Source organism: Ranitomeya imitator, chromosome 9 (genome assembly GCF_032444005.1).
Source record: "Ranitomeya imitator isolate aRanImi1 chromosome 9, aRanImi1.pri, whole genome shotgun sequence".
In the NCBI taxonomy this organism is placed as follows: domain Eukaryota; kingdom Metazoa; phylum Chordata; class Amphibia; order Anura; family Dendrobatidae; genus Ranitomeya; species Ranitomeya imitator.
Genome location: NC_091290.1, coordinates 146,511,365 through 146,533,513, shown reverse-complemented (window position 1 = coordinate 146,533,513; position 22,149 = coordinate 146,511,365). Strand labels below are relative to the sequence as shown.

Below are 22,149 nucleotides of genomic sequence, written 5' to 3'. Positions count from 1 at the left end.
TTACATCCTAATTTCCTAATTGTTTCTGATGTCTTCAGATCATGTGGATTTTAGTTTTGGAGCAGCGCTCTCATTGCTATCACTTCCAAAATGTAATTCTCGGCTTTGGATCCTCGTTTTTACTAGGGATCTGACTAGATAGTGTTTGACAAACTGTTTTATAGTGAAAACCATGTGGGGAAATGCTTCTCTGTCAGGGAGTTCTTGGAGGTTTTTTGTTGTTGTTGTTTTGCAGCCATTTGTTTGCACCCTGTTTCTTGTTCACAGCAGATTCAATAATGAGCCGCTTCAAAGTAGTGAGTGATGTGCAACCTCTGCTTTCCCAACAGGCGTTTTTCAATACCTGATGTTGGAACAAAAAAAACAGACACTTGCAGTTGGTGCAGAAATTGTGCCTGTAATATACAGTCATGGCCAAAAGTATTGACACCCCTGCAATTCTGTCAGATAATACTCAGTTTCTTCCTGAAAATGATTGCAATCACATTATTTGTTATCTTCATTTAATTTGTCTTAAATGAAAAAAACACAAAAAGAATTGTCCTAAAGCCAAATTGGATATAATTCCACACCAACTATAAAAAAGGGGGTGGACAAAAGTATTGACACTGTTTGGAAAATCATGTGATGCTTCTCTAATTTGTGTAATTACCAGCACCTGTAACTTACCTGTGGCACCTAACAGGTGTTGGCAATAACTAAATCACACTTGCAGCCAGTTGACATGGATTAAAGTTGACTCAACCTCTGTCCTGTGTCCTTGTGTGACTACATTGAGCGTGGAGAAAAGAAAGAAGACCAAAGATCTGTCTGAGGACTTGAGAAACCAAATTGTGAGGAAGCATGAGCAATCTCAAGGCTACAAGTCCATCTCCAAAGACCTGAATGTTCCTGTGTCTACCGTGCGCAGTGTCATCAAGAAGTGTAAAGCCCATGGCACTGTGGCTAACCTAACTAGATGTGGACGGAAAAGAAAAATTGACAAGAGATTTCAACGCAAGATTGTGCGGATGTTGGATAAAGAACCTCGACTAACATCCAAACAAGTTCAAGCTGCCCTGCAGTCCGAGGGTACAACAGTGTCAACCCGTACTATCCGTCAGCGTCTCAATGAAAAGGGACTGTATGGTAGGAGACCCAGGAAGACCCCACTTCTTACCCCGAAACATAAAAAAGCCAGGCTGGAGTTTGCCAAAACTTACCTGAAAAAGCCTAAAACGTTTTGGCAGAATGATCTCTGGTCAGATGAGGCAAAGGCATAACCATAGAGTTAACAGGAGAAAAAAAGAAGCATTCAAAGAAAAGAACACGGTCCCTACAGTCAAACATGGCGGAGGTTCCCTGATGTTTTGGGGTTGCTTTGCTGCCTCTGGCACTGGACTTCTTGACCGTGTGCATGGCATTATGAAGTCTGAAGACTACCAACAAATTTTGCAGCATAATGTAGGGTCCAGTGTGAGAAAGCTGGGTCTCCCTCAGAGGTCATGGGTCTTCCAGCAGGACAATGACCCAAAACACACTTCAAAAAGCACTAGAAAATGGTTTGAAAGAAAGCACTGGAGACGTCTAAGGTGGCCAGCAATGAGTCCAGACCTGAATCCCATAGAACACCTGTGGAGAGATCTAAAAATGGCAGTTTGGAGAAGGCGCCTTCACATATCAGGGACCTGGAGCAGTTTGCCAAAGAAGAAAGGTCTAAAATTCCAGCAGAGCATTGTAAGAAACTCATTGATGGTTACCGGAAGCGGTTGGTCGCAGTTATTTTGGCTAAAGGTTGTGCAACCAAGTATTAGGCTGAGGGTGCCAATACTTTTGTCTGGCCCATTTTTGGAGTTTTGTGTGAAATGATCAATGTTTTGCTTCATTCTCTTTTGTGTTTTTTAATTTAAGACAAATTAAATGAAGATAATAATGGCAAAGAATTTGTGATTGCAATCATTATCAGGAAGAAACTGAGAATTATCTGACAGAATTGCAGGGGTGTCAATACTTTTGGCCATGACTGTAGAAAAGAAAAGCATGGCTCCTATACTCCCATGTGGCCCTGACCACAAACTGCACAGACGTGGTATGTAAATGGTTGTGTTTTTGCTGCCAATTTGGGTCCATTCCCAAAATGTCTTCAAAGCCAGACAGGACATAACAAGCTAGGAGGGCCGATCAGTGACTTAGTTCTACAAGAACTGTGCACGTTTCTCCTGAAATACTCTGTGCTTCCATGAGCATCCCATTGCCCATTGTGGTAGGGGACACAGCATTTTGTGCAGGTCACAAGTTCATGTTTTATAGATCATATGTGTTTTTCTTTTTTTGTGCATATATTTGTGGTTCTTCAGACACTTTGTTGGCTTGCTTTGTAACATCATTTATTTTTGTTAGCCATTAAAAGGTATCATGACTACAAGATTATCTTGTTTTTCACACGGAGAGTATTATTTATAGACCAGCAACACATTATTATCATGTGCACTGGTGGCAATGCTGGGCATAGACTTTCCTGGGCGAGCCCGCAGGGTTTCTGATGTAAACTGTGGAATGTAGACTGGCTGCAATCAGATAATAAATATGTATTGTAAGTGGAGAGTGTACATAGCACTATATAGGACTGTGCTGCCAGGTGATGGCTATAAGCGGAGAGCGTACATAGCACTATATAGGACTGTGCTGCCAGGTGATGGGTATAAGCGGAGAGCGTGCATAGCACTATATAGGACTGTGCTGACAGGTGATGGCTATAAGCGGAGAGCGTGCATAGCACTATATAGGACTGTGCTGCCAGGTGATGGCTATAAGCGGAGAGCGTGCATAGCACTGTATAGGACTGTGCTGCTAGGTGATGGGTATAAGCGGAGAGCGTGCATAGCACTATATAGGACTGTGCTGCCAGGTGATGGCTATAAGCGGAGAGCGTGCATAGCGCTATATAGGACTGTGCTGCCAGGTGATGGCTATAAGCGGAGAGCGTGCATAGCACTATATAGGACTGTGCTGCCAGGTGATGGGTATAAGCGGAGAGCGTACATAGCACTATATAGGACTGTGCTGCCAGGTGATGGCTATAAGCGGAGAGCGTGCATAGCGCTATATAGGACTGTGCTGCCAGGTGATGGCTATAAGTGGAGAGCGTGCATAGCACTATATAGGACTGTGCTGCCAGGTGATGGGTATAAGCGGAGAGCGTACATAGCACTATATAGGACTGTGCTGCCAGGTGATGGCTATAAGCGGAGAGCGTGCATAGCACTATATAGGACTGTGATGGCTATAAGCGGAGAGCGTGCATAGCACTGTATAGGACTGTGCTGCCAGGTGATGGGTATAAGCGGAGAGCGTGCATAGCGCTATATAGGACTGTGCTGCCAGGTGATGGGTATAAGCGGAGAGCGTGCATAGCGCTATATAGGACTGTGCTGCCAGGTGATGGGTATGAGCGGAGAGCGTGCATGGCACTATATAGGACTGTGCTGCCAGGTGATGGCTATAAGCGGAGAGCGTGCATGGCGCTATATAGGACTGTGCTGCCAGGTGATGGCTATAAGCGGAGAGCGTGCATAGCACTATATAGGACTGTGCTGCCAGGTGATGGCTATAAGCGGAGAGCGTGCATAGCGCTATATAGGACTGTGCTGACAGGTGATGGCTATAAGCGGAGAGCGTGCATAGCACTATATAGGACTGTGCTGACAGGTGATGGCTATAAGCGGAGAGCGTGCATAGCGCTATATAGGACTGTGCTGACAGGTGATGGCTATAAGCGGAGAGCGTGCATAGCACTATATAGGACTGTGCTGACAGGTGATGGCTATAAGCGGAGAGCGTGCATGGCGCTATATAGGACTGTGCTGCCAGGTGATGGCTATAAGCGGAGAGCGTGCATAGCACTATATAGGACTGTGCTGCCAGGTGATGGCTATAAGCGGAGAGCGTGCATGGCGCTATATAGGACTGTGCTGCCAGGTGATGGCTATAAGCGGAGAGCGTGCATAGCGCTATATAGGACTGTGCTGCCAGGTGATGGCTATAAGCGGAGAGCGTGCATAGCACTATATAGGACTGTGCTGCCAGGTGATGGCTATAAGCGGAGAGCGTGCATAGCACTATATAGGACTGTGCTGCCAGGTGATGGCTATAAGCGGAGAGCATGCATAGCACTATATAGGACTGTGCTGCCAGGTGATGGCTATAAGCGGAGAGCGTGCATGGCGCTATATAGGACTGTGCTGCCAGGTGATGGCTATAAGCGGAGAGCGTGCATAGCACTATATAGGACTGTGCTGCCAGGTGATGGCTATAAGCGGAGAGCGTGCATGGCGCTATATAGGACTGTGCTGCCAGGTGATGGCTATAAGCGGAGAGCGTGCATAGCGCTATATAGGACTGTGCTGCCAGGTGATGGCTATAAGCGGAGAGCGTGCATAGCACTATATAGGACTGTGCTGCCAGGTGATGGCTATAAGCGGAGAGCGTGCATAGCACTATATAGGACTGTGCTGCCAGGTGATGGCTATAAGCGGAGAGCGTGCATAGCGCTATATAGGACTGTGCTGACAGGTGATGGGTATAAGCGGAGAGCGTGCATAGCGCTATATAGGACTGTGCTGCCAGGTGATGGCTATAAGCGGAGAGCGTGCATGGCGCTATATAGGACTGTGCTGCCAGGTGATGGGTATGAGCGGAGAGCGTGCATGGCACTATATAGGACTGTGCTGCCAGGTGATGGCTATAAGCGGAGAGCGTGCATGGCGCTATATAGGACTGTGCTGCCAGGTGATGGCTATAAGCGGAGAGCGTGCATAGCACTATATAGGACTGTGCTGCCAGGTGATGGCTATAAGCGGAGAGCGTGCATGGCGCTATATAGGACTGTGCTGCCAGGTGATGGCTATAAGCGGAGAGCGTGCATAGCGCTATATAGGACTGTGCTGCCAGGTGATGGCTATAAGCGGAGAGCGTGCATAGCACTATATAGGACTGTGCTGCCAGGTGATGGCTATAAGCGGAGAGCGTGCATAGCACTATATAGGACTGTGCTGCCAGGTGATGGCTATAAGCGGAGAGCGTGCATAGCGCTATATAGGACTGTGCTGACAGGTGATGGGTATAAGCGGAGAGCGTGCATAGCGCTATATAGGACTGTGCTGCCAGGTGATGGCTATAAGCGGAGAGCGTGCATGGCGCTATATAGGACTGTGCTGCCAGGTGATGGGTATGAGCGGAGAGCGTGCATGGCGCTATATAGGACTGTGCTGCCAGGTGATGGCTATAAGCGGAGAGCGTGCATGGCGCTATATAGGACTGTGCTGCCAGGTGATGGCTATAAGCGGAGAGCGTGCATAGCACTATATAGGACTGTGCTGCCAGGTGATGGCTATAAGCGGAGAGCGTGCATAGCACTATATAGGACTGTGCTGCCAGGTGATGGGTATAAGCGGAGAGCGTACATAGCACTATATAGGACTGTGCTGCCAGGTGATGGCTATAAGCGGAGAGCGTGCATAGCACTATATAGGACTGTGCTGCCAGGTGATGGCTATAAGCGGAGAGCGTGCATAGCGCTATATAGGACTGTGCTGACAGGTGATGGCTATAAGCGGAGAGCGTGCATAGCACTATATAGGACTGTGCTGACAGGTGATGGCTATAAGCGGAGAGCGTGCATAGCGCTATATAGGACTGTGCTGACAGGTGATGGCTATAAGCGGAGAGCGTGCATAGCACTATATAGGACTGTGCTGACAGGTGATGGCTATAAGCGGAGAGCGTGCATAGCGCTATATAGGACTGTGCTGACAGGTGATGGCTATAAGCGGAGAGTGTGCATAGCACTATATAGGACTGTGCTGCCAGGTGATGGGTATAAGCGGAGAGCGTGCATAGCGCTATATAGGACTGTGCTGCCAGGTGATGGCTATAAGCGGAGAGCGTGCATGGCGCTATATAGGACTGTGCTGCCAGGTGATGGCTATAAGCGGAGAGCGTGCATAGCACTATATAGGACTGTGCTGCCAGGTGATGGCTATAAGCGGAGAGCGTGCATAGCACTATATAGGACTGTGCTGCCAGGTGATGGCTATAAGCGGAGAGCGTGCATAGCACTATATAGGACTGTGCTGACAGGTGATGGCTATAAGCGGAGAGCGTGCATAGCGCTATATAGGACTGTGCTGACAGGTGATGGCTATAAGCGGAGAGCGTGCATAGCACTATATAGGACTGTGCTGACAGGTGATGGCTATAAGCGGAGAGCGTGCATAGCGCTATATAGGACTGTGCTGACAGGTGATGGCTATGAGCGGAGAGCGTGCATAGCGCTATATAGGACTGTGCTGACAGGTGATGGCTATAAGCGGAGAGTGTGCATAGCGCTATATAGGACTGTGCTGCCAGGTGATGGCTATAAGCGGAGAGTGTGCATAGCACTATATAGGACTGTGCTGACAGGTGATGGCTATAAGCGGAGAGCGTGCATAGCACTATATAGGACTGTGCTGCCAGGTGATGGCTATAAGCGGAGAGCGTGCATAGCACTATATAGGACTGTGCTGCCAGGTGATGGCTATAAGCGGAGAGCGTGCATAGCACTGTATAGGACTGTGCTGCCAGGTGATGGCTATAAGCGGAGAGCGTGCATAGCGCTATATAGGACTGTGCTGCCAGGTGATGGCTATAAGCGGAGAGCGTGCATAGCACTATATAGGACTGTGCTGACAGGTGATGGGTATAAGCGGAGAGCGTGCATAGCACTATATAGGACTGTGCTGCCAGGTGATGGCTATAAGCGGAGAGCGTGCATAGCGCTATATAGGACTGTGCTGCCAGGTGATGGCTATAAGCGGAGAGCGTGCATAGCACTATATAGGACTGTGCTGACAGGTGATGGGTATAAGCGGAGAGCGTGCATAGCACTATATAGGACTGTGCTGACAGGTGATGGCTATAAGCGGAGAGCGTGCATAGCGCTATATAGGACTGTGCTGCCAGGTGACTTCTTTCTGTGTATATGAATGCTCCAGACGTCCTTGTGCTCTTTGTCCGGTCCCTCTTGGCTGGAAAATGTTACTGAGCCCAGATCGGGTGTCCTGCAGGTAGTTCAGCCAGCGGTCTATGCTGGCAGGATGCGACTTTGGTTTCTATTAGGGTATGTGCACACATTGCGGTTTTTGCCGCGGATTTGGAAAAAACGCAGTGCAAAATCACTGCGGTTTTCACGCAGTTTCTTCTGCGGATTCCTCTGCAGGTTTTCAACTGCACTTTCCTATTGGTGCAGGTTGAAAACCGCTGTGGAATCCGCAGAAAGAAGTGACCTGCTACTTCTTTTTTTTCCGCACGGCTTTTTCCGCAGTGTGTGCACAGCGGTTTTTGTTTTCCATAGGGTTACATGGTACTGTACACCGCATGGAAAACTGCTGCTGATCCGCAGTGTCAAAACTGCTGCGGATCCGCAGCAAAAACCGCAACGTGTGCACACAGCCTAAGAGTGCACATCTATGTACTGGGTGAAGGAGTCGTACTTGTGGCAGGGCTGCGGGGTGCTAAAGAATGGAGGACTACAGGTTACGCAGTCCACAAGCAGAGAGGCAGCCTTCAGACATTATTTAGTGACCATGTTATCCCATTGGAGTGCTCGGTGAGTAGATGGTGCCCGTGCACCACCATGGGGACGGGGGCTCTTGTACATAACAGGCTGCTCATAGTGAATGTGAAGGCTGTGGTGGTCCTGAAGTGGTGGTCCTGGAGATCTCTGCTGAGAACTGGAGTCTGAACTGCAGTGGCATACAGAATATTATCATTGTAGATGTATAGCAATGAAATCCAAGTTACAGGGAAGGAGGACCCCACTCTCTCGCTATGAAATATGCATGGCGGCCGGGGCATCGTGTGTACATGATCATGAGGTCTGAGCAGCAAAACCTTTCATGTTGCAGAGGTAAATTTGGTTTTGAAGGGGATCTCATCAGATTGGGGGGATTTATGATGCTTCTCTCCTTTGATCCATGAGGACGGACATGGTGACATGTTCACTTTTGCACCATGCCATCCTTATTACGTTATATATATTTTTTTTTCTATCTTGTAATGGAGACGTTTTGGGCGGCTGCTGCCATGTAATCCAGCCATAGGCTGTTGTCTCTATGACCACAGGGAACACAACAGGGCCGTGTCCTGGCTGGCCGACACATCGTGGGCCCAGTGTGTTCTTCTCGTGCTGTTGGACTGGCCTGGACTTTATGGACAGAGATATGTTCTACAGATCGGGTTCTCGCGTATAAATGGCCTTCCCTGATTTTCAGGCAATAGCTTGTATGTTTGTGTGACCACTGCATAAGAATATACCATAATAATCCTTAAATCATGAGATTCTCAGGCCGATCCCATTATCTGGCCATTTCCACCGCTGGATTTTAAATAAAACTGCTTTGTTTTGGATGCTTCCTGTTGGCTTTGATAAAACTTTATTGCTAGGAGCTGGTTCTGGACACAGAATAGTTGTGTAGCGGGGTCGGGCGCCCTAGGCCCCATATATGCGGGTAACGGCCAATGCCCACTGGGGGTCGGGCGCCCTGGGCCCCATATATGCGGGTAACGGCCAATGCCCACTGGGGGTCGGGCGCCCTAGGCCCCATATATGCGGGTAACGGCCAATGCCCACTGGGGGTCGGGCGCCCTGGGCCCCATATATGCGGGTAACGGCCAATGCCCACTGGGGGTCGGGCGCCCTGGGCCCCATATATGCGGGTAATGGCCGATGCCTCCTCGGGGTCGGGCGCCCTAGGCCCCGTATATGCGGGTAATGGCCGATGCCTCCTCGGGGTCGGGCGCCCTAGGCCCCATATATGCGGGTAATGGCCGATGCCTCCTCGGGGTCGGGCGCCCTTGGCCCCGTATATGCGGGTAATGGCCGATGCCTCCTCGGGGTCGGGCGCCCTAGGCCCCGTATAGGCGGGTAACGGCCGATGCCTCCTGGGGGTCAGGCGCCCTAGGCCTCGTATAGGCGGGTAACGGCCGATGCCTCCTGGGGGTCGGGCGCCCTAGGCCCCGTATAGGCGGGTAACGGCCGATGCCTCCTGGGGGTCGGGCGCCCTAGGCCCTGTATAGGTGGGTAACGGCCGATGCCTCCTGGGGGTCGGGCGCCCTAGGCCCTGTATAGGCGGGTAACGGCCGATGCCTCCTGGGGGTCGGGCGCCCTAGGCCCCGTATAGGCGGGTAACGGCCGATGCCTCCTGGGGGTCAGGCGCCCTAGGCCCTGTATAGGTGGGTAACGGCCGATGCCTCCTGGGGGTCGGGCGCCCTAGGCCCCGTATAGGCGGGTAACGGCCGATGCCTCCTGGGGGTCGGGCGCCCTAGGCCCCGTATAGGCGGGTAACGGCCGATGCCTCCTGGGGGTCGGGCGCCCTAGGCCTCGTATAGGTGGGTAACGGCCGATGCCTCCTGGGGGTCGGGCGCCCTAGGCCTCGTATAGGTGGGTAACGGCCGATGCCTCCTGGGGGTCGGGCGCCCTAGGCCTCGTATAGGTGGGTAACGGCCGATGCCTCCTGGGGGTCGGGCGCCCTAGGCCTCGTATAGGTGGGTAACGGCCGATGCCTCCTGGGGGTCGGGCGCCCTAGGCCCCGTATAGGCGGGTAACGGCCGATGCCTCCTGGGGGTCGGGCGCCCTAGGCCTCGTATAGGTGGGTAACGGCCGATGCCTCCTGGGGGTCGGGCGCCCTAGGCCCCGTATAGGCGGGTAACGGCCGATGCCTCCTGGGGGTCGGGCGCCCTAGGCCTCGTATAGGTGGGTAACGGCCGATGCCTCCTGGGGGTCGGGCGCCCTAGGCCCCGTATAGGCGGGTAACGGCCGATGCCTCCTGGGGGTCGGGCGCCCTAGGCCCCGTATAGGTGGGTAACGGCCGATGCCTCCTGGGGGTCGGGCGCCCTAGGCCCCGTATAGGCGGGTAACGGCCGATGCCTCCTGGGGGTCGGGCGCCCTAGGCCCCGTATAGGTGGGTAACGGCCGATGCCTCCTGGGGGTCGGGCGCCCTAGGCCCCGTATAGGCGGGTAACGGCCGATGCCTCCTGGGGGTCGGGCGCCCTAGGCCCCGTATAGGTGGGTAACGGCCGATGCCTCCTGGGGGTCGGGCGCCCTAGGCCTCGTATAGGCGGGTAACGGCCGATGCCTCCTGGGGGTCGGGCGCCCTAGGCCTCGTATAGGCGGGTAACGGCCGATGCCTCCTGGGGGTCGGGCGCCCTAGGCCTCGTATAGGCGGGTAACGGCCGATGCCTCCTGGGGGTCGGGCGCCCTAGGCCCCGTATAGGTGGGTAACGGCCGATGCCTCCTGGGGGTCGGGCGCCCTAGGCCTCGTATAGGCGGGTAACGGCCGATGCCTCCTGGGGGTCGGGCGCCCTAGGCCTCGTATAGGCGGGTAACGGCCGATGCCTCCTGGGGGTCGGGCGCCCTAGGCCCCGTATAGGTGGGTAACGGCCGATGCCTCCTGGGGGTCGGGCGCCCTAGGCCCCGTATAGGCGGGTAACGGCCGATGCCTCCTGGGGGTCGGGCGCCCTAGGCCCCGTATAGGTGGGTAACGGCCGATGCCTCCTGGGGGTCGGGCGCCCTAGGCCCCGTATAGGCGGGTAACGGCCGATGCCTCCTGGGGGTCGGGCGCCCTAGGCCCCGTATAGGTGGGTAACGGCCGATGCCTCCTGGGGGTCGGGCGCCCTAGGCCCCGTATAGGCGGGTAACGGCCGATGCCTCCTGGGGGTCGGGCGCCCTAGGCCTCGTATAGGTGGGTAACGGCCGATGCCTCCTGGGGGTCGGGCGCCCTAGGCCCCGTATAGGTGGGTAACGGCCGATGCCTCCTGGGGGTCGGGCGCCCTAGGCCCCGTATAGGTGGGTAACGGCCGATGCCTCCTGGGGGTCGGGCGCCCTAGGCCCCGTATAGGTGGGTAACGGCCGATGCCTCCTGGGGGTCGGGCGCCCTAGGCCTCGTATAGGTGGGTAACGGCCGATGCCTCCTGGGGGTCGGGCGCCCTAGGCCCCGTATAGGCGGGTAACGGCCGATGCCTCCTGGGGGTCGGGCGCCCTAGGCCTCGTATAGGTGGGTAACGGCCGATGCCTCCTGGGGGTCGGGCGCCCTAGGCCCCGTATAGGTGGGTAACGGCCGATGCCTCCTGGGGGTCGGGCGCCCTAGGCCCCGTATAGGTGGGTAACGGCCGATGCCTCCTGGGGGTCGGGCGCCCTAGGCCCTGTATAGGCGGGTAACGGCCGATGCCTCCTGGGGGTCGGGCGCCCTAGGCCCCGTATAGGTGGGTAACGGCCGATGCCTCCTGGGGGTCGGGCGCCCTAGGCCCCGTATAGGTGGGTAACGGCCGATGCCTCCTGGGGGTCGGGCGCCCTAGGCCCCGTATAGGTGGGTAACGGCCGATGCCTCCTGGGGGTCGGGCGCCCTAGGCCCCGTATAGGTGGGTAACGGCCGATGCCTCCTGGGGGTCGGGTGCCCTAGGCCTCGTATAGGTGGGTAACGGCCGATGCCTCCTGGGGGTCGGGCGCCCTAGGCCCCGTATAGGTGGGTAACGGCCGATGCCTCCTGGGGGTCGGGCGCCCTAGGCCCCGTATAGGTGGGTAACGGCCGATGCCTCCTGGGGGTCGGGCGCCCTAGGCCTCGTATAGGTGGGTAACGGCCGATGCCTCCTGGGGGTCGGGCGCCCTAGGCCTCGTATAGGTGGGTAACGGCCGATGCCTCCTGGGGGTCGGGCGCCCTAGGCCTCGTATAGGTGGGTAACGGCCGATGCCTCCTGGGGGTCGGGCGCCCTAGGCCTCGTATAGGTGGGTAACGGCCGATGCCTCCTGGGGTCGGGCGCCCTAGGCCCCGTATAGGCGGGTAACGGCCGATGCCTCCTGGGGGTCGGGCGCCCTAGGCCTCGTATAGGCGGGTAACGGCCGATGCCTCCTGGGGGTCGGGCGCCCTAGGCCCCGTATAGGTGGGTAACGGCCGATGCCTCCTGGGGGTCGGGCGCCCTAGGCCCCGTATAGGTGGGTAACGGCCGATGCCTCCTGGGGGTCGGGCGCCCTAGGCCTCGTATAGGTGGGTAACGGCCGATGCCTCCTGGGGGTCGGGCGCCCTAGGCCTCGTATAGGTGGGTAACGGCCGATGCCTCCTGGGGGTCGGGCGCCCTAGGCCTCGTATAGGTGGGTAACGGCCGATGCCTCCTGGGGGTCGGGCGCCCTAGGCCTCGTATAGGTGGGTAACGGCCGATGCCTCCTGGGGGTCGGGCGCCCTAGGCCCCGTATAGGTGGGTAACGGCCGATGCCTCCTGGGGGTCGGGCGCCCTAGGCCCCGTATAGGCGGGTAACGGCCGATGCCTCCTGGGGTCGGGCGCCCTAGGCCCCGTATAGGCGGGTAACGGCCGATGCCTCCTGGGGGTCGGGCGCCCTAGGCCTCGTATAGGTGGGTAACGGCCGATGCCTCCTGGGGTCGGGCGCCCTAGGCCCCGTATAGATGGGTAACGGCCGATGCCTCCTGGGGTCGGGCGCCCTAGGCCTCGTATAGGTGGGTAACGGCCGATGCCTCCTGGGGGTCGGGCGCCCTAGGCCTCGTATAGGTGGGTAACGGCCGATGCCTCCTGGGGTCGGGCGCCCTAGGCCTCGTATAGGCGGGTAACGGCCGATGCCTCCTGGGGGTCGGGCGCCCTAGGCCTCGTATAGGCGGGTAACGGCCGATGCCTCCTGGGGGTCGGGCGCCCTAGGCCCCGTATAGGTGGGTAACGGCCGATGCCTCCTGGGGGTCGGGCGCCCTAGGCCTCGTATAGGCGGGTAACGGCCGATGCCTCCTGGGGGTCGGGCGCCCTAGGCCTCGTATAGGCGGGTAACGGCCGATGCCTCCTGGGGTCGGGCGCCCTAGGCCTCGTATAGGTGGGTAACGGCCGATGCCTCCTGGGGGTCGGGCGCCCTAGGCCTCGTATAGGTGGGTAACGGCCGATGCCTCCTGGGGTCGGGCGCCCTAGGCCTCGTATAGGCGGGTAACGGCCGATGCCTCCTGGGGGTCGGGCGCCCTAGGCCTCGTATAGGCGGGTAACGGCCGATGCCTCCTGGGGGTCGGGCGCCCTAGGCCCCGTATAGGTGGGTAACGGCCGATGCCTCCTGGGGGTCGGGCGCCCTAGGCCTCGTATAGGCGGGTAACGGCCGATGCCTCCTGGGGGTCGGGCGCCCTAGGCCTCGTATAGGCGGGTAACGGCCGATGCCTCCTGGGGGTCGGGCGCCCTAGGCCCCGTATAGGTGGGTAACGGCCGATGCCTCCTGGGGGTCGGGCGCCCTAGGCCCCGTATAGGCGGGTAACGGCCGATGCCTCCTGGGGGTCGGGCGCCCTAGGCCCCGTATAGGTGGGTAACGGCCGATGCCTCCTGGGGGTCGGGCGCCCTAGGCCCCGTATAGGCGGGTAACGGCCGATGCCTCCTGGGGGTCGGGCGCCCTAGGCCCCGTATAGGTGGGTAACGGCCGATGCCTCCTGGGGGTCGGGCGCCCTAGGCCCCGTATAGGCGGGTAACGGCCGATGCCTCCTGGGGGTCGGGCGCCCTAGGCCTCGTATAGGTGGGTAACGGCCGATGCCTCCTGGGGGTCGGGCGCCCTAGGCCCCGTATAGGTGGGTAACGGCCGATGCCTCCTGGGGGTCGGGCGCCCTAGGCCCCGTATAGGTGGGTAACGGCCGATGCCTCCTGGGGGTCGGGCGCCCTAGGCCCCGTATAGGTGGGTAACGGCCGATGCCTCCTGGGGGTCGGGCGCCCTAGGCCTCGTATAGGTGGGTAACGGCCGATGCCTCCTGGGGGTCGGGCGCCCTAGGCCCCGTATAGGCGGGTAACGGCCGATGCCTCCTGGGGGTCGGGCGCCCTAGGCCTCGTATAGGTGGGTAACGGCCGATGCCTCCTGGGGGTCGGGCGCCCTAGGCCCCGTATAGGTGGGTAACGGCCGATGCCTCCTGGGGGTCGGGCGCCCTAGGCCCCGTATAGGTGGGTAACGGCCGATGCCTCCTGGGGGTCGGGCGCCCTAGGCCCTGTATAGGCGGGTAACGGCCGATGCCTCCTGGGGGTCGGGCGCCCTAGGCCCCGTATAGGTGGGTAACGGCCGATGCCTCCTGGGGGTCGGGCGCCCTAGGCCCCGTATAGGTGGGTAACGGCCGATGCCTCCTGGGGGTCGGGCGCCCTAGGCCCCGTATAGGTGGGTAACGGCCGATGCCTCCTGGGGGTCGGGCGCCCTAGGCCCCGTATAGGTGGGTAACGGCCGATGCCTCCTGGGGGTCGGGCGCCCTAGGCCCCGTATAGGCGGGTAACGGCCGATGCCTCCTGGGGGTCGGGCGCCCTAGGCCCCGTATAGGCGGGTAACGGCCGATGCCTCCTGGGGGTCGGGCGCCCTAGGCCCCGTATAGGCGGGTAACGGCCGATGCCTCCTGGGGGTCGGGCGCCCTAGGCCCCGTATAGGTGGGTAACGGCCGATGCCTCCTGGGGGTCGGGCGCCCTAGGCCCCGTATAGGCGGGTAACGGCCGATGCCTCCTGGGGGTCGGGCGCCCTAGGCCCCGTATAGGTGGGTAACGGCCGATGCCTCCTGGGGGTCGGGCGCCCTAGGCCCCGTATAGGCGGGTAACGGCCGATGCCTCCTGGGGGTCGGGCGCCCTAGGCCCCGTATAGGCGGGTAACGGCCGATGCCTCCTGGGGGTCGGGCGCCCTAGGCCCCGTATAGGTGGGTAACGGCCGATGCCTCCTGGGGGTCGGGCGCCCTAGGCCCCGTATAGGTGGGTAACGGCCGATGCCTCCTGGGGGTCGGGCGCCCTAGGCCCCGTATAGGCGGGTAACGGCCGATGCCTCCTGGGGGTCGGGCGCCCTAGGCCCCGTATAGGCGGGTAACGGCCGATGCCTCCTGGGGGTCGGGCGCCCTAGGCCCCGTATAGGCGGGTAACGGCCGATGCCTCCTGGGGCCGCAGTCACGTCTCCTTTAGTTGTCGGCGCTCCAGAAGATTCTTGTTTTACCCCATAGCAGTGAATGGGTGGAATTTTTGCTGTTTTTTTTATTGATTTTTTTATATTCATATTTCATTATGCAAAACAGAATAGTTACAAAGGTGAATCCTATAAAACTGCTGAAAACAGATCTGCAGACTGTAGGGGAATGTGGAGCAGATGGGGGCTCAATCTACGTGTACTCCCCCAGCACAAGAGTAGGAGTGGTCGCCGTGTCCAGAGGCCTATTGTCGGGCGATCCGGTTGCTGGAGGCCGCAGGAGCGGTATGTCCGGGCTGTGCCGGCTTCTGCGCTCTTCTGCAGGGGGCGGGGCTGTGGGGCTCTCGCATTAACCCTCCCCGCGCCGGCCTGTGACCAGTGAGCTGATAGCAGGAGCCTGGGAGGGGCGTGTGGGAGTGGGCAGGAGACGGCGCATGCGCCCTGGAGCGGCTGCGGGTGTGGTCGGCGCTGGGAGCAGAGCTGCAGTGAGTCCTCGGTGTGCGGCGCTCGGTGGCGGCCGCTTCCCCTGGGCTGTGACCGGAGCGCGGGCAGCACGGCGCTGACTTGGGCAGTGGCGGCCCCTCACCCGCTGCTCCCGGCCTGTGACCTCCACTCCTGCGGCTTCACCAGGGGACGGGGCTCCGCTATGAACTGTCCAACCCATGACTGGCAAAGCGACCCACGGCGTGCTCTACTCGTGGAAAGGGGTGCTGTTCACGTGCCTGTCCGGGGGTGACCCGAGGAAACGCAAAGGTAACGCACCGCGGACCGGCCGACCTGTGCGGCAATGATGGGGCGGAATGTCGCGGTGCAGCAGGAAGTGATGTGCGGCCTGGTGTGTGCTCCCCTTATAGCGGGGGTCCTGGCCTCTGTGCTCCCCTTATAGCAGGGGTCCTGGCCTCTGTGCTCCTCTTATAGCGGGGGTCCTGGCCTCTGTGCTCCCCTTATAGCAGGGGTCCTGGCCTCTGTGCTCCTCTTATAGCGGGGGTCCTGGCCTCTGTGCTCCCCTTATAGCGGGGTCCCTGGCCTCTGTGCTCCCCTTATAGCGGGGGTCCCTGGCTTCTGTGCTCCCCTTATAGCGGGGTCCCTGGCCTCTGTGCTCCCCTTATAGCGGGGTCCCTGGCCTCTGATCTTCATTATAGCGGGGTCCCTGGCCTCTAATCTTTAATTATAGCGGGGTCCCTGGCCTCTGTTCTCCCCTTATAGCGGGGTCCCTGGCCTCTGTGCTCCCCTTAAAGCGGGGGTCCTGGCCTCTGATCTTCATTATAGCGGGGTCCTTGGCCTCTGATCTTCATTATAGCGGGGGTCCCTGGCCTCTGTGCGCTCCCCATTATAGCAGGGGTCCCTAGCCTCTAATCTTAATTATAGCAGGGGTCCCTGGCCTGCTCTGTGCTCCCCCTTCAGTGGAGGTCCCTGGCTGGGTCTGTGCTCCCCTTGTAGCAGGGGTCCCTGGCCTGGACTGTGCTTTACCTTGTAGCGGGGGTCCCTGGCCGGGTCTGTGCTCCCCTTGTAGCTGGGGTCCCTGGCCTTGTTGTTGCAGGGGTGAGGCCGGTCACATCTGCGTACTGCTCTGCTGAGCCTCTGCCCCCCCTGCGTACTGCTCTGCTGAGCCTCTGCCCCCCTGCGTACTGCTCTGCTGAGCCTCTGCCCCCCTGCGTACTGCTCTGCTGAGCCTCTGCCCCCCTGCGTACTGCTCTGCTGAGCCTCTGCCCCCCTGCGTACTGCTCTGCTGAGCCTCTGCCCCCCTGCGTACTGCTCTGCTGAGCCTCTGCCCCCCTGCGTACTGCTCTGCTGAGCCTCTGCCCCCCTGCGTACTGCTCTGCTGAGCCTCTGCCCCCCTGCGTACTGCTCTGCTGAGCCTCTGCCCCCCTGCGTACTGCTCTGCTGAGCCTCTGCCCCCCTGCGTACTGCTCTGCTGAGCCTCTGCCCCCCTGCGTACTGCTCTGCTGAGCCTCTGCCCCCCTGCGTACTGCTCTGCTGAGCCTCTGCCCCCCTGCGTACTGCTCTGCTGAGCCTCTGCCCCCCTGCGTACTGCTCTGCTGAGCCTCTGCCCCCCTGCGTACTGCTCTGCTGAGCCTCTGCCCGCCTGCGTACTGCTCTGCTGAGCCTCTGCCCGCCTGCGTACTGCTCTGCTGAGCCTCTGCCCGCCTGCGTACTGTTCTGCTGAGCCTCTACCCACTGCTCTGCTGAGCCTCTGCCCCCTACGTACTGCTCGGCTGAGCCTCTTCCCACTGCTCGGCTGAGCCTTTGACCGCCCCGCGTACTGCTCGGCTGAGCCTTTGACATCCCCTACCCCCCCCCCCCTCTCTGCGTATTGCTCGGCTGAGCCTTTGACCCCCCTTCCTTCCTGCGTATTGCTCGGCTGAGCCTTTGACCCCCCTGTGTAATGCTCGGCTGAGCCTTTGACCCTCCGACTCCCCCCCCCACCCCCCCCGCGTACTGCTCGGCTGAGCCTTTGACCGCCCCGCGTACTGCTCGGCTGAGCCTTTGACATCCCCCCTCTGCGTATTGCTCGGCTGAGCCTTTGACCCCCCTTCCTTCCTGCGTACTGCTCGGCTGAGCCTTTGACATCCCCCCCCCCCCTCTGCGTATTGCTCGGCTGAGCCTTTGACCCCCCTGTGTAATGCTCGGTTGAGCCTTTGACCCTCCGACCCCGAACCCCCCCCCCCCGCGTACTGCTCGGCTGAGCCTTTTGACCTTTGCCGGCTCTGATGTGGTCCAGTGGCAGGAGCTGTGACCTCTAGGATATTATGATTGTGATGGATCGTGGACTCTGTGTATTGCAGGTGTCCTGTCTCTGCTGATACGTTTCATCTCGGTGTTCCATCATGTTTAGTTTCTGGCCTTTCGGACGGCCCCCAATGTACATGTGACTCCGTACTTGTGTGAACGCCATAAAAATATCTGACCGATTTAGTCGCAGCCGTCAGGTGGATCTGAGACGTCATCTCCTGCATGCACTCGGGCTCCGTGCGGTCCCAGGGCTGCCGGCTCCTCGGACTCTGTATGGCAGCTTCCCGACTGCAGAGGAACCGAGTCTCCTTCTGTCACGGATTACACGGGGCGGCGGTAGGAGTGCAGCTATTTGCTTGTTGTGGACAGTGGAGTCGGGGGTGCGGGGAGCTGCTAGGAATTCTGGTGACCTGATCTGCCTCCTGATTTTCTGCAGATGATGTGGGTTGTGGTTACGTTGCCCCCCGATGCACAGGCCGTCCGGCATCGGACACCTTGCACGGGCCGTGCTACACCATGACGTGTTCCTTGAATTAATGCCAGAAAGACGCAGAGTATACATTGGAATCATGTATGCTGGACCCGGGGAAAAAGTGAGACTGTTGGGGCACGGGCGCAGCTTTCCGCACTCTCCTGAATAAGCCCTTTAATAACAGAGTGATGTAATGTGCTGCAAGCCCGTCCCGAGAGCAGGACTGAGGCCGCAGGTGCTGCCGGCTGTTTACATACAGCGTCGCCATGAGGAAAACGTATGGAAACATCACGGACTGCTCACTCACTTACAGCAGAACAACGCGGAGAAATGGTGGAATCTGCCCATAGTAGGGTAACGCCAGCCCTGCGGGAGGAGTGAGGGTTATGCTCCACGTCACGGCGCCGGTGTGTGCAGGTCGGGTATTTTTAGACCAGTTAGTCAACTTTGCTCTTAATAGTTGTTGCTGTGGACTAGGTAGTCATTAGTGGAGTGACCCAGCTGCAGTCAGACGTGTACCTGCGCTCCGTACAGGCATGTCTCATGTGACTGAGCGTAGCGGGCATCTGCAAGGTCAGGGCGAAACACAAGGAACACAGCCATGGTGTATATAGCAGTGTCAGGGGATGTGAGGGGCGCCTTCCTGGGGTGGCATGGATGTAAGACTGCCAGGAAAGTGCTGGATGAAGCGCAGAGGTCACCGCTCATTAGGCTGGGAACAAGGTAGTGTTTGTGTAATGCCGATTTGCTGGATCCTTATTTTCCCCAGGTGCAGACTATGTATATAAATGCTGACTGCCCTTTATCTTTCCTGCATTGTGATACTACAACCCCCAGCCTCCATAGCACTAGAGCCTCCGCTGCTCCTTTGTGCAGTGATACTACAACCCCCAGCCTCCATAGCACTAGAGCCTCCGCTGCTCCTGCGGGCATCGTTCTGCTATGACTTGTAGTTATTCCGGCCATAATGAAGTGCCCTCGCCTGTTGTCCCTTGTGCCAGGACCCCCATCCTGCCGTCAGTCTGTAGTCTCCTTCCTGCTGCTGATCGTTTCTCCGCTCGCTCGCTCTGTAAGTGACTGCTTCTGTTCTGTCTTTCCAGAAATGAGCCGTCAGACTGCTGCAGCCATCCCAACCGGAACGTCAAAGTGTCCACCTTCCCAGCGGGTGCCAGCCTTGACTGGAACAACGGCTTCAAACAATGACTTGGCGAGCCTCTTCGAATGCCCCGTGTGCTTTGACTATGTCTTACCACCGATCCTCCAATGTCAGAGCGGGCATCTCGTGTGCAGCAACTGTCGCCCCAAACTCACATGTTGCCCGACCTGCAGAGGGCCCTTGGGATCCATCCGCAACCTGGCAATGGAAAAAGTTGCCAACTCTGTCCTATTTCCCTGCAAATACGCCTCTTCGGGTTGCGAGGTAACGTTGCCGCACACGGAGAAAGCCGACCACGAGGAGCTGTGCGAATTCCGACCGTACTCGTGCCCCTGCCCCGGAGCCTCCTGCAAGTGGCAAGGGTCCTTGGATGCCGTGATGCCACATCTTATGCATCAGCATAAATCCATAACAACGTTACAAGGAGAGGATATTGTGTTTCTCGCCACAGACATTAACCTTCCCGGGGCTGTGGACTGGGTTATGATGCAGTCCTGTTTTGGGTTTCACTTTATGCTGGTCTTGGAGAAGCAGGAAAAATACGACGGTCACCAACAATTCTTTGCTATCGTGCAGCTAATAGGCACACGGAAGCAAGCCGAGAACTTCGCTTACCGCCTGGAGCTAAACGGTCACCGCCGACGATTGACTTGGGAGGCGACGCCACGCTCTATTCACGAGGGCATCGCCACCGCCATCATGAACAGCGACTGCCTAGTGTTTGATACAAGCATTGCACAACTCTTTGCGGAAAATGGCAATTTAGGAATAAATGTAACAATCTCTATGTGTTAAAAAAAAAAAAAACTACCAAAACCCAAAATATGGCAACCACAAACTTCTTCCAGGGCCAGTGTTTAAAGTCCTTGCTTTATATTTCACTTTCTACAATTGCAATTGACTTTCACTGCCAAGACCGTGCAGACTAAAATAATAATAATAAAAAAAATCTAAAAAGAAAAAAAATTTGGCACGGCCAGCGAACAGTGAGCTACACAAACAGGAAGCAGATGCATGTAAAAAAAAAAACACTAATATTTAAAATCAACCACTGAGGAAACAAACCCTTATACCCTGTACTCGGGCATCATTATTATTATTTTTTATATTTTTTTTTTATTTAAAGTTAAAAAAAATGCAAAAAAACCACCCAAATTTGTTTGTAGTTTGTACAGTAAAATACTGTCCCCCTCACCTACCCCATTTTTTTTTCCTCTCCCTTTTAATATATTTTTGACTGACAAGCCATTTTGCGCGGCTTCCTCTCCCGGTCGCTGCGTTCCTCATTCGTAAGTCACTATAATGAATTGCTGCTGTTTGTGTATATTTTCTGTGTATTGCTAATTTTTATTAACTTCTAGTTTTTCATTGAATAAATTTGACTTTTTTTTTCTTTTCTGTAAGTATATAAATATATTATATATTTTTTTTTTTATACACAAGTTTGCTATGCTTTATTTTTTTTTTTTTTTTTTCAATTTTTCCCCAACCATTTTTTTTTTTTTTACTCCCTAAGTTGGAATGAGGAATGTTAATATTTTCAGTGATATATGACCCAACAAAATGAAATTATTATTATTTTTTTTTTATACTTGGACGTTGTGGTACATACAATGGTTGGATGGGTCAGGCACGTACGACTAGAGCCTTATCTAAATGCTGGTTGCACGACATGGCCTCCTACGCATTGATGAGACGGGTTGTCCAGGATTGGGTTAAGCATGGCTCTTCTCTGAAGAACAGCGCCTCTCCTGTCTACTGGTTGTTCATGGTATTGCACCTCCTCGCTATTTTCAGTGGTGCAGAGTTGCACTACCAGACATAACTGGAGATGATTGCATTAATTTGGCGGACCCTTGGATCCCTTCGAACTGCTTCCTACATGCCGGCAGCCCCGGTGTGACATCAGGCGGTTCGCAGGGGTCCTATCCGGTGGTCTCGGGCAAATCTATGTGCTCACCTCCAGAAACAACCCATGAACAGACGTGGCACTGCCCTTGGAGCAGCCATCTTTCTGACCTTTGGACAAAGGGTTGAACTAAATTCCGCCAGCTGGGAAACAGTTTTGATAGTAAATCCATTGCGGTGCTGTAGTGATCACGGCAGCGTCCGGTGTGGAGGCGGCAGTCATGGAAAATAATGAAAAAAAAAAATTGCCGACTGTGTGACTTTAGGATACGGTTCTGCCCGTGCGTGCCGAGTGTTTCCGACGCAGGAGGCGTTTTGTTTTGTAGTGCAAAACTCCATTGTCTTCTCAAATTCTAATTGAAAGCGGATATTGTTTAATGAGTAGTCTCAAAATGAGATGTTCTCCATCTTTTTATAATTGTCATTAAAAATAATACTTGGCAAACGACCCTCTCGGATGTACTTTGTGCTGCACTTCTCGAGCTTGGCGCTTCTACTTGATTTCTAAGGCGGGCAATTTCTTTTTTTTTTTTTTTTTTTAAATGGTGTCTTTTTATTGGGGGGTACAAGATTTGCTTTAAAGGGAACCTGCCACATCATTTGTAGCCTCTAACGTGTCCGCGGTGCGTATAGTGATGCAATGTGGAATCCTTATTAAAAAGCACTTAAGGATTACAGCGGTAAATTTAATGGAAAAATGTGTTAGGCTACGTTCACATTTGCGTTGTTGTGTGTTGCGTCGGCAACGCAAAACGCATGCAAAAACGCATTGTTTTGTGACGCATGCTTCCATTTTTGGCCGATTTTTGGACGCAAAAAAATGCAACTTGCTGCGTCCTCTGCGCCCTGACGCTTGCGCCAAAAAAGACGAATGCGTCACAAAACACAAGACAACGCATGTCCATGTGCCCCCATGTT

At 56.5% G+C, this 22,149-nt stretch overlaps 1 protein-coding gene across 3 annotated transcripts in view; it reads left to right on the top strand.

Annotated features, from left to right (window-relative positions):
• SIAH1 (siah E3 ubiquitin protein ligase 1) overlaps positions 1-21,676 on the top strand; it is a 36,143-nt gene extending 14,467 nt beyond the window's left edge. For 2 of the 3 annotated variants that reach the window (XM_069739353.1, XM_069739352.1), the window contains exon 2: positions 19,268-21,676. In XM_069739353.1, coding sequence (XP_069595454.1) covers positions 19,270-20,118 — 849 coding nt within the window. In that variant the 5' untranslated portion in view covers positions 19,268-19,269 and the 3' untranslated portion in view covers positions 20,119-21,676. Of the gene's footprint in view, positions 1-15,416; positions 15,716-19,267 lie in introns of those variants that run through there. The other variant, XM_069739351.1, reaches the window with a different exon arrangement.
• The last annotated feature ends 473 nt before the right edge of the window (positions 21,677-22,149 follow it).